The sequence below is a fragment of the Amphiprion ocellaris genome, chromosome 21, assembly GCF_022539595.1.
Source record: "Amphiprion ocellaris isolate individual 3 ecotype Okinawa chromosome 21, ASM2253959v1, whole genome shotgun sequence".
In the NCBI taxonomy this organism is placed as follows: domain Eukaryota; kingdom Metazoa; phylum Chordata; class Actinopteri; family Pomacentridae; genus Amphiprion; species Amphiprion ocellaris.
This window is the reverse complement of record NC_072786.1, coordinates 17,447,467-17,459,989: the sequence shown is the minus strand read 5'-3', so window position 1 is coordinate 17,459,989 and position 12,523 is coordinate 17,447,467. Positions and strand designations below refer to the sequence as shown.

The following is a 12,523-nucleotide window of genomic DNA, read 5'->3' as shown; positions in this document are numbered from 1 at the left end:
AATAATATACATGTTGTAATAAAACAGTTTCCTTGCGGCAAAGCAGAAATATTCAGAGTAAAAATCTGAACTTCTTCTTTTTCATTTTTCATCCTTGTGCTTATTATCTTCCTTTTCATTTTTCATCCTTGTGCTTATTATTATTATTATTATTATTATTATTATTATTATTATTATTATTATTATTATTATTATACATATGGTTATTGCTGCTGTAGAAATTTTGCTGCTGTAACAATGTAAATTTCCCCTGGTGTAGGAGCAATAAGAGATTATCTCATTTTATCTTTTCTTACTCACAGAATGACAGAAAACAGTTGGCCACACAGTAGCCGATATGGTTTAGTGTTTGAGATCAGGACTTTTTTTTTATCACTTTCAGCTTTTTCTTATGATTATTTTACATGGAAATCTCACCAAAGTCAATTTTAACTTGTGTCTTGAGTTGGTAAAACAACGTTTTACAAACTTATAATCTGTATTTTAGTGATGCAGAGTTGCAGCTTGAACATAGCTTTGGCGTGAGTGACAGCCACTTCACATGTAGTTTTAATGGGCTGTGTTTCAGTCACTATTTTATGCTCAATCCACTGTCCAACAACAGAAACAGAAAGATGTGTAAATGAGAACAGCTTTTTTGGAAATGTAATTGTATTTAAAATGCAATATATGCGAGCACAGAGACCAGGAGAGAATCAAACAGATGTAAACAACAAGTGAGCATGATGTCTGTGTAGTTTCTCATTCAACCAGGTCATGGTTATCCAAAGTTGTTTAAATCAATCCAACTGGACTTTAAGAAGGTTCCTTGAAGACATTTCACCTCTCATCCAAGAGGCTTCTTCAGTTCTGGTGGTGGTTGATGTTGCCTCAGCTTATAACCTCTGTGAGGTGTGGTCAGTGTTATTCACATTCCGACGACCATTGCCAAGGCCCACCTGGCTCCTCAACGATGGTCGTTGGGAGCCAGGGAGTGACAAAGGGGGTCGTTGAAATGCGAGTTTCACCGAGCCCTCGTATGCTAATGGTGGTTGTTAGCATGAGCCACCTCACCTGAGTCATTCTGCTGAGTAGTTCTTTTGGGGAGTTTTGAAAGGACCTGATTGTAAAATGGCGAAAGATGATGTCGCAGAATGACTCAGGTGAGGTGGCTCATGCTAATGACCACCATTAGCATAGGAGGGCTCGGTGAAACTCGCATTTCAACGACCCCCTTTGTGTCACTCCCTGGCTCCCAACGACCATCGTTGAGGAGCCAGGTGGGCCTTTGGCAATGGTCGTCGGAATGTGAATAACACTGACCACACCTCACAGAGGTTATAAGCCGAGGCAACATCAACCACCAGAACTGAAGAAGCCTCTTGGATGAGAGGTGAAACGTCTTCAAGGAACCTTCTTAAAGTCCAGTTGGATTGATTTAAACAACTTTGGATAAGAAGTGAGCATAGGTTGCACTGAAGTTCAACAGGCAATATGAAAACACAGTTACCCACCAAGTCGTTGTTTATGTGTTTGAAATTGGTCTTAAAGCTCCTGAATGTCCCCCAGCTGTATAGCTTCCACAGAGCGCTGATCTGTGGACATGTGATCAAAGCTGAAGCTAGCATTCGCTGCATTACATTAAGGATTTTGCTATTTTGGTGGTCAATAATAAAAGTAATCCACTTAGTCTTCAGTTCCTCAGATGCTGGGAGTGCATGAAGACTCTTGTGTTCACTCTTGTAGCCAACAGCAGAATATTTGGTGTTTTTTGCTCGTGGCTGAGATGTTTTAGAGTTAGCAGAAGTAGCTCTAGAAAGTAAATAAACTTGGTGGACTGTGAGACAGCTGCTCATTCTGAATGCAGCACAATAAAAATGAATGTTGACTGTATTTTAAACTGTATATTAAAGGGTGTTTTCCTTGCCACTGTCGCCTTTTGGCTTGCTCTGGAGGTCAGGCATATGGGTTCTGTAAAGCGTCTCGAGACAATTTGACTGTAATTGGCGCTATATAAATAAAATTGAATTGAAAAATTGAAATTCAATGTTTAAATTGCTCACAAATTCCAAATACAACTACCGATATTGACTTCATAGCTATGTTTCCGCACTTTGTGTTTTTTTAATATAGCTTGAGTATTTAGAGGTAATCCAAATGCCTGTCTTAACTTGTGTGTGCTTGCTCTTGTTTTCTGTCAAAGTGTGGATAATTATATGAATATGAAACACTTACTGCTGCCTGTTGACGCACATTAAATCTGTTTATGTCGCAGGTTGGAACTGAATAGCCAATGGCATGAAATGTTAAAACATCTTTGTGTTTACATTTCTGCTTTCCTTCGCTTCAGGCAATGACCTTCCAATCCATTATCTGCGGCTCCTGGCCCCTCCCTTGCGGCTCTTATCAGCTGCAGTGTGGCAAGTTGTGCAGCAGGGACTTGTGGATCACTATGGGATGCTAGAGGAGTTTGTTACCACGGTGACGGAGCTGGTCCCAGAGCTGATGAGTTATAGTCAGAGGGCTCAGCTGATCCTGGGACTCAGGGCCAGAGTCAGTAGTATTTACTGCTTGATTACACTAAAAAGACATGTTTTGTAGTAATTTTTAACAGGTAACTTTAAAAGCTACCAAACACTTTCTGTGGCTATAGAAAAGATGGCGACTATTTTGAAGTCAGTATTACAGCAGTTTGTTTCATTTCTTCACCTATACATAAGTGAGTTGTGACAGTCAAATATTTTTAAGTGTTTGCTATTTGTAATTTCAGTCACACAGAAGAGAAAGCATAATTCCTCTGTAGCTGCACTCCAGGAGATTTTTAAGTGTGATGTCTTTGTGTTGTGTGTAAAACCAGCTGGTTCTGGAGATGTGTCGAGGGGAACACCCAGCAGACATGCAGACCATTCAGCCACATCTGGACAGAATAAAAGCTCCTGTCAGCACTGCCAAGGATCACCATGTAAGTCAACTTTAACTCAGTTTATTCCTCTTACTCATGGGTTGTTCAAACTTGCTGAAAACTTGAGTTTAGTAGCAGCAATAAACTGTTTTTCCTTTGTGTTCTTTTCCAAATTAAAGATATCTTATACAGTACACTATTATACAGTAGCTGACTATAAAATGCAGGTCACAAATGTAGCAGATGTGAGCAAAAATTGGATTTTTTCCTCCCTTGATTTGAATTTTTTTGTATTTTTATTGTGTACATATCAGGTGACCATCAACCAGGTTGAGGAATCTGAGGTGAACTTTGTGGAGCTGGTGCATTCGTTACTGGAGGATCCCTCTGAAAGAAAATATTTTTTCCAGGTGAGACATAATTTTCTTGCGTGTTTTATTCTTGTTTGTTTTTTTTTTGAGTAATGATTTGCGCTGATGGAAAGGCTACAGTAACTCTACAACCGTGGTGAGCAGAAAAGCATTTCAGAATTCACAACATGTCAAACGGCAGAACAGCAGAACACTACGTTGGGTTCCTTTCCTGCCAGCCAAGAACAGAAATCTAATCACCAAAACTGGACAGCTGAAGTCTGGAAAAATTTACCCTAGCCTGATGAATCTCCATTTCTACTGAGGCTGCAGATGGTAGGTTCACAATTTGGCGTCAACAGTGTGTCAACTGTCCAGGCTGCTGCTGGTGGCGTGTTCGTGTGGGGAATGTTTTCTTGGCTCAGTGTGGACCTCTTCATACCAATCGATTGAGTATCGCTGCTGAGCATGTGTATCTCTTTATGGCTGCAATTCGCAATCCTCTGATGGCTGAAACATGATGAGGCACCATGTCACAAAGAAAAAGCCACTTCAAACTGGTTTCAGTGGCCTCCCCAGTGAACCCAGTAGATCACCACTGGGATGTGGTGGAATGTGATCTTCACTGGATGCATGTGCAGCTGACAAATCAACAGGAATATGATGCAGCCGCATCAACATGGAGGGCAATGTCTTGTGGAATCCAAAGGGTGGTTCCACCTAGTTTTAGTTGTATATTTTTAATAAAGTGCTCTGTGAGTGTACAGTAGGTGCTGATTATGAAGCACTAAGGATGTCTTTATAGATTCACGTCAGTCATCTCATTGAAGAAAAAAAATCATGACTATTGTAGATTTTTACTGAAGGTCGTCGTAGCGCTTGATAGTTTTTGCGACTGCACTTGGGGATACATTCAAAGTTTTCGCATTTTTCCGGACTGACTGACCTTCAGTTCTTAAAGTTATGATGGACTGTCATTTCTCTTTACTTAGCTGATTGGTTCTCTCTGGATTCTAACAGTTGTCAAATAGGGCTGTCAATTGTGTTCCAACCTGACTTCTGCACAACACCACTGATGGTCCCAACCCCATTAAGAAGGCAAGAAATTCCACAAATGAACCTTGACAAGGCACACCTGTGAAGTGAAAACCATTTCAGGTGACTACCTCATGAAGCTCATCCAGAGAATGCCAAGTGTCCAAAGCTATCATCAAAGCAAAGGGTGACTACTTTGAGGAATCTGAAATATTAAGCATATTTAGGGGTTTTTCACAATTGTTTGTTTTCCGCATAATTCCATATATCTTCTTTCATAGTTTTAATGTCTTCAGTATGTATCTACAGTGTAGAAAGTAGTAAAAATAAAGAAAAAATATTGAATGAGAAGGTGTGTCCAAGCTTTTGACTGGTAGTGTATGTGAGCGAGTTCCAAGGTCTTTGTATTTCTTAAGCTTGAACGTCTTTCTTTTGATGTTTAGTAGAACTGAGTCATCATTAAAGTTATTAGTTACATCTGTACACCAGTAAAATGAAACAACTCTTAGAAATTACATGGTAGCATGTGTACAAGTGTACTCATTGGATCAGAACAGTTTCCCAACAACAACCTGTTGTATTTTTCATTAACATGGATGTAAGGGTCATGCTAACTTCCCCTCCGGTGTACAGATTCAGGCAAGTTGAGTTTAGTTGGTGGTAATAAGCATGAGCCCCCCAGCAGCTTCCCAAAGAAAAAACTCTTGGATCATTTTAAGCGTTTGTTTTCAAGTCTGACTGACAGCAAACACAGAACCTAGCTACCTTTGTGAACTCCCTTAGCTTTAATTTGCCAAATAAAAAGCTGAGCATTCAAGCAGGCTGGACTTGATCTTCCAATGGATTCTGGGGGCTTCAAATCATCAGGTTCTTCCTACACAAACTATGGATATTTGAAATGGTATCTGTGAAATTTTAGATTGATTTACAAAGTACTGTCTAAATGTTTGTTGTTTTTATCTGAAAAATTGTTGGCAACTTGAAATTTGAAGCTATGTTTTGATGACAGTATCTCAGTAAATATTAAATATAAGAGCTGAATTATTAGTTATTACTCATCATGGTATTGATTCAGAATATGCAGCCAAGATATCACAAAAATCTCTGATGACTGTTGTCGAAATTTAAAAAGAAAAAGTACGCCGTAATGCAAAATTATATCTATATCACACACATACACACACACAGTAACTTAAAACATTTAGGGTACTTTTTAATATAAAATATTCACATAAATGAAAAGAAAATATTTTTTGTTAAAATTTCATACCTAATTGTTATACCACAAAACAGCAATATTGCTAAATAGTCCAACAAAACCTAATCCAAATAGAAGTAAGTGTTATCCCGGCAAGTATTTGACATATGGAGCTAAAATGGATATGAATGAATGAATATCATTATAAATATTCACATTTTGTGCTATAGGAATGTCAGACAGTGCAGACTTGGTTGAGCACCATATTTCTGTTTAACTTCAGTCAGAATGAAGCAAAAGTTTTAAAATATTAATTTATAAATCTATTTTATTGGGAAAACTGCAGGGAGCTCTTGTTCACTGTTCTCAACTAAACTCTGTGTCTCTCCAAATCTCTTCAACAGAGGTGAAGAGTACAAAGTTAGTATGACTCTTAGTCACATTAATGAGAAATACACCAGGTTGAAAAATACCAGGAGTGTCTTTAAATGTACCTGTCTCTCTGTCTCCTGTGTAGGAAATCTTTCCTGTATATTTTGGCTCAAAGTACGATGCAGCTCTGGAGATGCTGGTGTGGGAGTTCATATCACGACTGGATGAGCTGCTGCCTGTTCCAGACTTCACACAGGTAAAATGTTTCTTTGATTTACAAATTATCAACCAGTTACACTATGATAGTAATAATTACTCCGCCAAAGCAGAGTTATGTGACAAATTGACGTACGTTTATCTGTTTGTCTGTTAGTAACATTACTCAAAACCGGACTAATAGATTTCATATGAAAATCCAAGCCCTCCACATCCCAGTTAGATCCCCTCCCCTCAACCTTTGTAAAATCCTGCCTTTCCTCTCTGCCTCCCCTCATAACAGACGTCATTCACTCCTCACTTTCCACGGGTGTTGATCCCTCACTTTTCAAAATTGCAGCTGTCACCCTGATGGTCAAAAAACCTGGTTCTGATCCAAATGATTTCAGTAACCTCCTCCCCATGTCCAATTTACCCTTCCTCTCCAAAATCCTTGAAAAAACAGTAGCCACTCAACTCCACTCTCACCTCACCAGAAATAACCTGTATGAGCCATTTCAATCTGGTTTCCGCCCCCTTCACTCCACCGAATCAACCCTCATCAAAATCACCAATGACCTCCTCCTTGCAGCCGACACTGGTTTAATCTCCTTCCTCATCCTGCTTGACCTGAGTGCGGCCTTTGACACCATCTCACACTCCATCCTCCTCAGTTGACTCTCCTCACTTGGTATCACTCACACCCCCCTCCTCTGGTTTCAGTCATATCTCAAAGACCGCTCTCACTTTATACAACTCAAGTCCTTCACATCCGATCCCTCCCCAGTCACCTCAGGTGTGCCCCAGGGCTCTGTCCTGGGGCCCCTCCTCTTTATTACATACCTACTTCCCCTTTGCCATATATTCCGTAAATTTAACATTCACTTTCACTGCTTTGCGGATGACACCCAGCTCTACCTTTCCTGCAAACCAAACTCCACATTTCCTCCTCCCTCCCTTACCGCCTGTCTCTCTGAAATCAATTCCTGGTTCACTTCTAACGTTCTAAAATTAAACCCTAATAAAACAGAATTCCTCTTCTTCGGCACCAAATCCACCCTATCTAAAATGGACAGTTTCTCCCTCTCTATTGACAGCTCCTCATTCTCCCCCTCCCCTCAGGTTAAGAGTCTGGGTGTCATCCTCAGTAGCACACTATAATTTCATTCACACATCAATAACATCACCCGGTCCGCTTACTTCCATCTACATAATATCAACCGTCTCCACCCCTCCCTCTCTCCCCACACCACCTCCATCCTTGTGCACAGCCTTGTCACCTCATGCCTGGATTACCATAACTCCCTTCTGTTTGGCCTCCCTCATAAGTCCCTCCATCAACTTCAGCTCATTCACAACTCTGCCGCCTGTATCATAACCAAAACCCCATCCTACCACCGCATCACCCCCATCCTACAAGAACTACACTGGCTCCCAATCAAGCAAAGAATTCAATTCAAAATCCTTCTGTTCACCTTCAAGTCCATCCATCATCTCCCTCCTCCATACCTCTCTGACCTCTTCTCTGTCAACACTCCATCCCGTTCCCTCAGATCCTCCTCCTCCATCCACCTCACTGTCCCCTCCGCCTGTCTCAGCACCACGGGGAGCCGAGCCTTCAGCCGCTCTGCTCCCCAGTTCTGGAACTCACTTCCCCTGGATATTAGAAACTGTGACACCCTCCAGATTTTCAAATCCAAAATCAAAACTCACCTGTTCAGGATTGCATACTCCCTCACACCCTAACCCCACTGTGTCACACCTCTCTGTTGTTCATTGTTTTATTCTTGTTATTAATGTTTTTTTATTTTTTTATTTTATAGTTTTTAATGATTGTCGTTGATTTTTATTCCTCTGTAAAGTGTCCTTGGGTTCCTTGAAAGGCGCTTTAAATAAAATGTAGTATTATTATTATTATTTGGATGAAATTTTCAGGGAAGGTCAGAAATGAAACAAGGACCAAGTGATTAGATTTTTCAATTCAATTCAATTCAATTTTATTTATATAGCGCCAATTACAGTCAAATTGTCTCGAGACGCTTTACAGAACCCATATGCCTGACCCCCAGAGCAAGCCAAAAGGCGACAGTGGCAAGGAAAACACCCTTTTAACAGGGAAAAAAAACCTCGAGCAGAACCCGGCTCTAATGTGGGGGGACCCATCTGCCTGCTGGCCGGGCGGGTTGAGAGGGACAGAAGAAGTAGAGAGGTAGAGATAGAGGGATAGAGATAGAGATAGAGGGATACAGATAGAGGGGTAGAGATAGAGAGGTGGGGGGGTGGGACACAAGGACCATAAAACACAGCCACACATCTGAAGCATCCAGCATCCAGCTCTGGGACCAGGGACACTCGGAGAAAGGACACAGAAAGAAACAGAGTGAATGTAATGCAATAATGGTATATATAGTAAATACATAGGTAGTTAGAGAAGGGCTCAGTGCATCCAGAGAGGTTCCCCAGCAGCCTAGGCCTATAGCAGCATAACTAGGGGCAAACTAAAGGGACGTCAAGAGGGGAAGTCAGTTGTGCATTTTGGCATTGATGTGGCTTATAGTCTGGATCCACAGATTCTGTAAAGATTTCTGTATCATTGTGAGATAGTGGCTCGGCGTCACTGTAACTATGACTACAAGTGAACACTACATCAGCTGCCTGCTGATGATCACATGATTGCAATCCTACTACAAATTCACCGCTGTGGACTTATCAGGACTTATCTGTCAAAAATCATACAAGGAACAATTGATTAAATTGTGGGGGTGTTTCCAAAACCCATCAATTCCCACCGCCCGCTACATATTTAGGTCACGCGATTCGGTATCCATCCATAATGTACACATGCGTAACACACGCCTGTGCTCAGCGCAAGGTCATTTTGTTTGTGGGTACATCTATATTAAATGGCCACATTCTATGTTGCCATGATTTCTGATCATCAATAACCAATAAAAAAATGCTGCACTTCTAACAATGCCATATAGGGGAATGAGCAGCCCTGTCAGAGTACTGCGCTGTCTGAATGCTTTTCTAGTTATTTCTGTTACACTGTTCCGGGACTTGCTTGTGATTATTCAGAAGTCTTATTTGTGATGTAAACGTCTTCATATCTGATAAACTAATGGCTGAATTGGCATTGGTTTGTAGATATTTATCACTACTGAGACCATTTTCAATGAGCACATTTGTTTTCTGACTGACATTCAATCCTGTTTTGCTTGTTTTACTACCTTCCCTCTGCTGTTTTGATTTTGAAAGAACATCTACTTGATGAGTTTATTTGTCCTGTGGGACAGCACTTGTTGTTCTTCTGCCTTTTATTTCACAATCAAAATAAACCTGATGCAGCCAGTATATTGTATATCTAGGTGCTTTTTTTTATTCCAAACTGAACAGCCTTTCAAGGCTGACTGGAGCACATGGGCTCATAGTGCTTCATAGCGGGGCTCAGCTGTCTCCACCACTGATGTGGAGAGGAGGGTTAACCGGGTTCAAGTCTCCCAACAGACAGCTGCTTCGTTTTTCTGTGTCTAGTCTGGAAAAAAACAGCAAAGCCTGATTAGCAGCAATCACACAGTAGGATAAGAAATAATGATAAATAAACCACAAACAATCCTGACTCTGTATCATTATTATTCTTCAGAGTAGGTTTCTGGTTTGAATCTGTCTCTGAATTGCTTATTTAACTAACGACATGTCTTCTAGGACTGTATTTCTGTCTCATTTATAAATTTAGCACAAATAAACCATTTGCCCTAATCAGATTGTCTTAAAAAATGCACACCTATATACACACTCACCAATCAGGTATAACATTATGACCACCTGCCTAATATTGTGTTGGTCCCCCTTTTGCTGCCAGAACAGACCAGACTCGTCGAGGCCTGGTCTCCACTAGACCCCTGAAGGTGTGCTGTGGTATCTGGCACCAAGATGTTAGCAGCAGATCCTTTAAGTCCTGTGAGTTGCAAGATGGGGCCTCCATGGATTGGACTTGTTTGTCCCACACATCCCACAGATGCATAATTGGACTGAAATCTGGGGATTTGGAGGCCAAGTCAACACCTCAAAGTGGTTGTTGTGCTCTTCAAACCATTCTTGAACCATTTGACTTTTTGACTGAACTGCAGGTTGTGTTTACACAAAGCAGCTAGGAAGCAAATTATCAATCTAAGTAGTTAAACAGAATGTAGAATCACCATTTTTTTTTCCCAGTGTGGTGAAACTCGTGGGCACTTTAAAAAAAAATATTGTGCATGTCAATTCCACGTTTTTTTTCCATTTTTGTACAATTAAGGAAAGTTCAACCCTTGTTTTTATTTATTTATTTATTTATTTTTTTTACGATATGATACATTATGACACAGAAAACATTTTTGAGTTCTCTGCACTTGTAGTCATGATTGTAGTGTTTCTATAAAGGTGCAGGACTTTATATTGCAGTGAGAAATGAACACAGTTAGTAAAAAAAATGTGACAAGTGCAACAAACTGCTTGTGGTTTAGAGGGTTAAAGGATATACATGTGTGGTGGAGACCTGTGAGTCTTATCAGAGTGTTCAGAACACCAGCTGGAGAGAAACAAGAAGATTGATTTACTTGTATGTATGAGTGGAGAAAGAGAGTCCTGGGCTGCAAAGTTTGCACATTAGTTGCAGTGATAGTTCCTTTAATGATCACATTTATTAAACAGTCCTGGAAGGCAAACTTTGTTTTGAAATCCACAGCCCAGATACATGGAAAGGTCATGGACAGGTCTGGTCATTATCAGAGCAAGTGTTTTTCTCCTGGTGTGAGAGTTGGTTTACTGTTCAGAAGAATGCACCTTCTGATACAACAGAGTCTCAGAAAGTTGTAAATCTCACTGTCGTCTTGCTATCTGGTTCTTCCTGAGAACACTCTCTCCCACTCTGTGGAATCTCAAACACTGACGTTTTGAGGTTAGCTCTGGAAGTTGTGTCCTTGACTCCAACTCCTGGCTTCCTGCACACATAGATAGAAGTGTTACGCACATGCATGATAAGAAAACACCTCCAACCAAGTAAACTAGATCCTCCACCACAGTGGAGGTGATTTGGCAGCACAAAAATTACCAGAATGATAGATTGCTGCAGACTTACTAAAACTTGTCTCTTCTCTTCTCAGCTGGCAGATGTGTTCGGCGACGCTCCGTCATTCCTAGACGACTGTTTACGATCCTATTTCCCGCCAGACGACATGAAGGCTGTACTAGAACACCACAGAAACCTCGGTCACTTTGAAGAGAAAGGTATTTTGGGGCTTGAGGTGGTGGGAGATTTTTGTCATCCAAACTGTAAAGGGTCAGTACTGAAACATATCCAAAGAAAAATACTTCAAAAATGCTTTCCAATCCCGTAACTGTTTACCTTCTTACACTTAATTACCCTGATTATTTACCGAGCTGTAATAAAGCAATCAAGGTGCAACAATGTTTGCGTTTTATATTTTAATGAAGTAGAATAAAGGATGATAAAGTAGAGCGATTATTTCAGCTGAAAGTTGATCGCGTTCAGAGGTCTGACCAAGGATCAAACCAGACACTACAAGTTATTTCAGCTTTTGTCCTTCAAACATTTTAATCTCAGCTTCTTCTTACCAGACACTCCTCAGCTGAGGAATGTAGATAATGCAGAGTGCAGTCAAAACCAGCCTATGACAACAGTGAGATTCTCTGAAAGTGGCAGAGGGTAACTGTGTGGCTGAGGAGTTAGGAGCCTCTACAATATAATACTTATTCTAACAAATTTCTAATTTTAAAATATGCCGATCAGGTATAACATTATGACCATCTGCCTGATATTGTGTTGGTCCCTGACCCGTCGAGGCCTGGACTCCACTAGACTCCTGAAGGTGTGCTGTGGTATCTGGCACCAAGATGTTAGCAGCAGATCCTTTAAGTCCTCGAAGTTGCGAGATGGGGCCTCCATGGATCAGACTTGTTTGTCCAGTACATCTCACAGATGCTGGATTGGATCTGGAGAATTTGGAGGCCAAGTCAACACCTCAGAGTGGTTGTTCCTCCAACCATTCCTGAACCGTTTTTGCTTTGTGGCACAGTGCATTGTCTTGTTGAAAGAGAGCACAGCCATCAGGGAATACCGTTTCTATGAAAGGGTGTACATGGTCTGCAACAATGCTTAGGTAGGTGGTACATGTCAAAGTAACATCCACATGGATGGCAGAACCCAAGGTTTCCCAGCAAAATGTTGGCCAAACATCACACTGCCTCCATTGACGCACCCGGCCATCCACATGATGTAAAAGAAAACATGATTCATCAGACCAGGCCACCTTCTTCCATTGCTCTGTGGTCCAGTTCCGATGCCCATCGTTGGCGCTTGCAGTGGCACACAGGGGTCATCATGGGCATTCTGACTGGTTTGTGGCTATGCAGCCCCATACATAACAAACTGCGACACTGTGTATTCTGACACCTTTCTGTCAGAACCAGCATTAACTTCTTCAGCAATCT

General features: G+C 41.0%; 1 protein-coding gene across 1 annotated transcript in view; it reads left to right on the top strand.

Annotated features, from left to right (window-relative positions):
* Window positions 1-12,523, top strand: part of zgc:113263 (uncharacterized protein LOC503753 homolog) — a 33,439-nt gene that overhangs the window by 1,380 nt on the left and 19,536 nt on the right. The window contains exons 2-6 of the mRNA XM_023266122.3: window positions 2,330-2,532; window positions 2,837-2,941; window positions 3,196-3,291; window positions 5,982-6,092; window positions 11,176-11,299. Of these exons, the coding sequence (XP_023121890.1) occupies window positions 2,330-2,532; window positions 2,837-2,941; window positions 3,196-3,291; window positions 5,982-6,092; window positions 11,176-11,299 (639 nt within the window). The remainder of the gene's footprint in view (window positions 1-2,329; window positions 2,533-2,836; window positions 2,942-3,195; window positions 3,292-5,981; window positions 6,093-11,175; window positions 11,300-12,523) is intronic.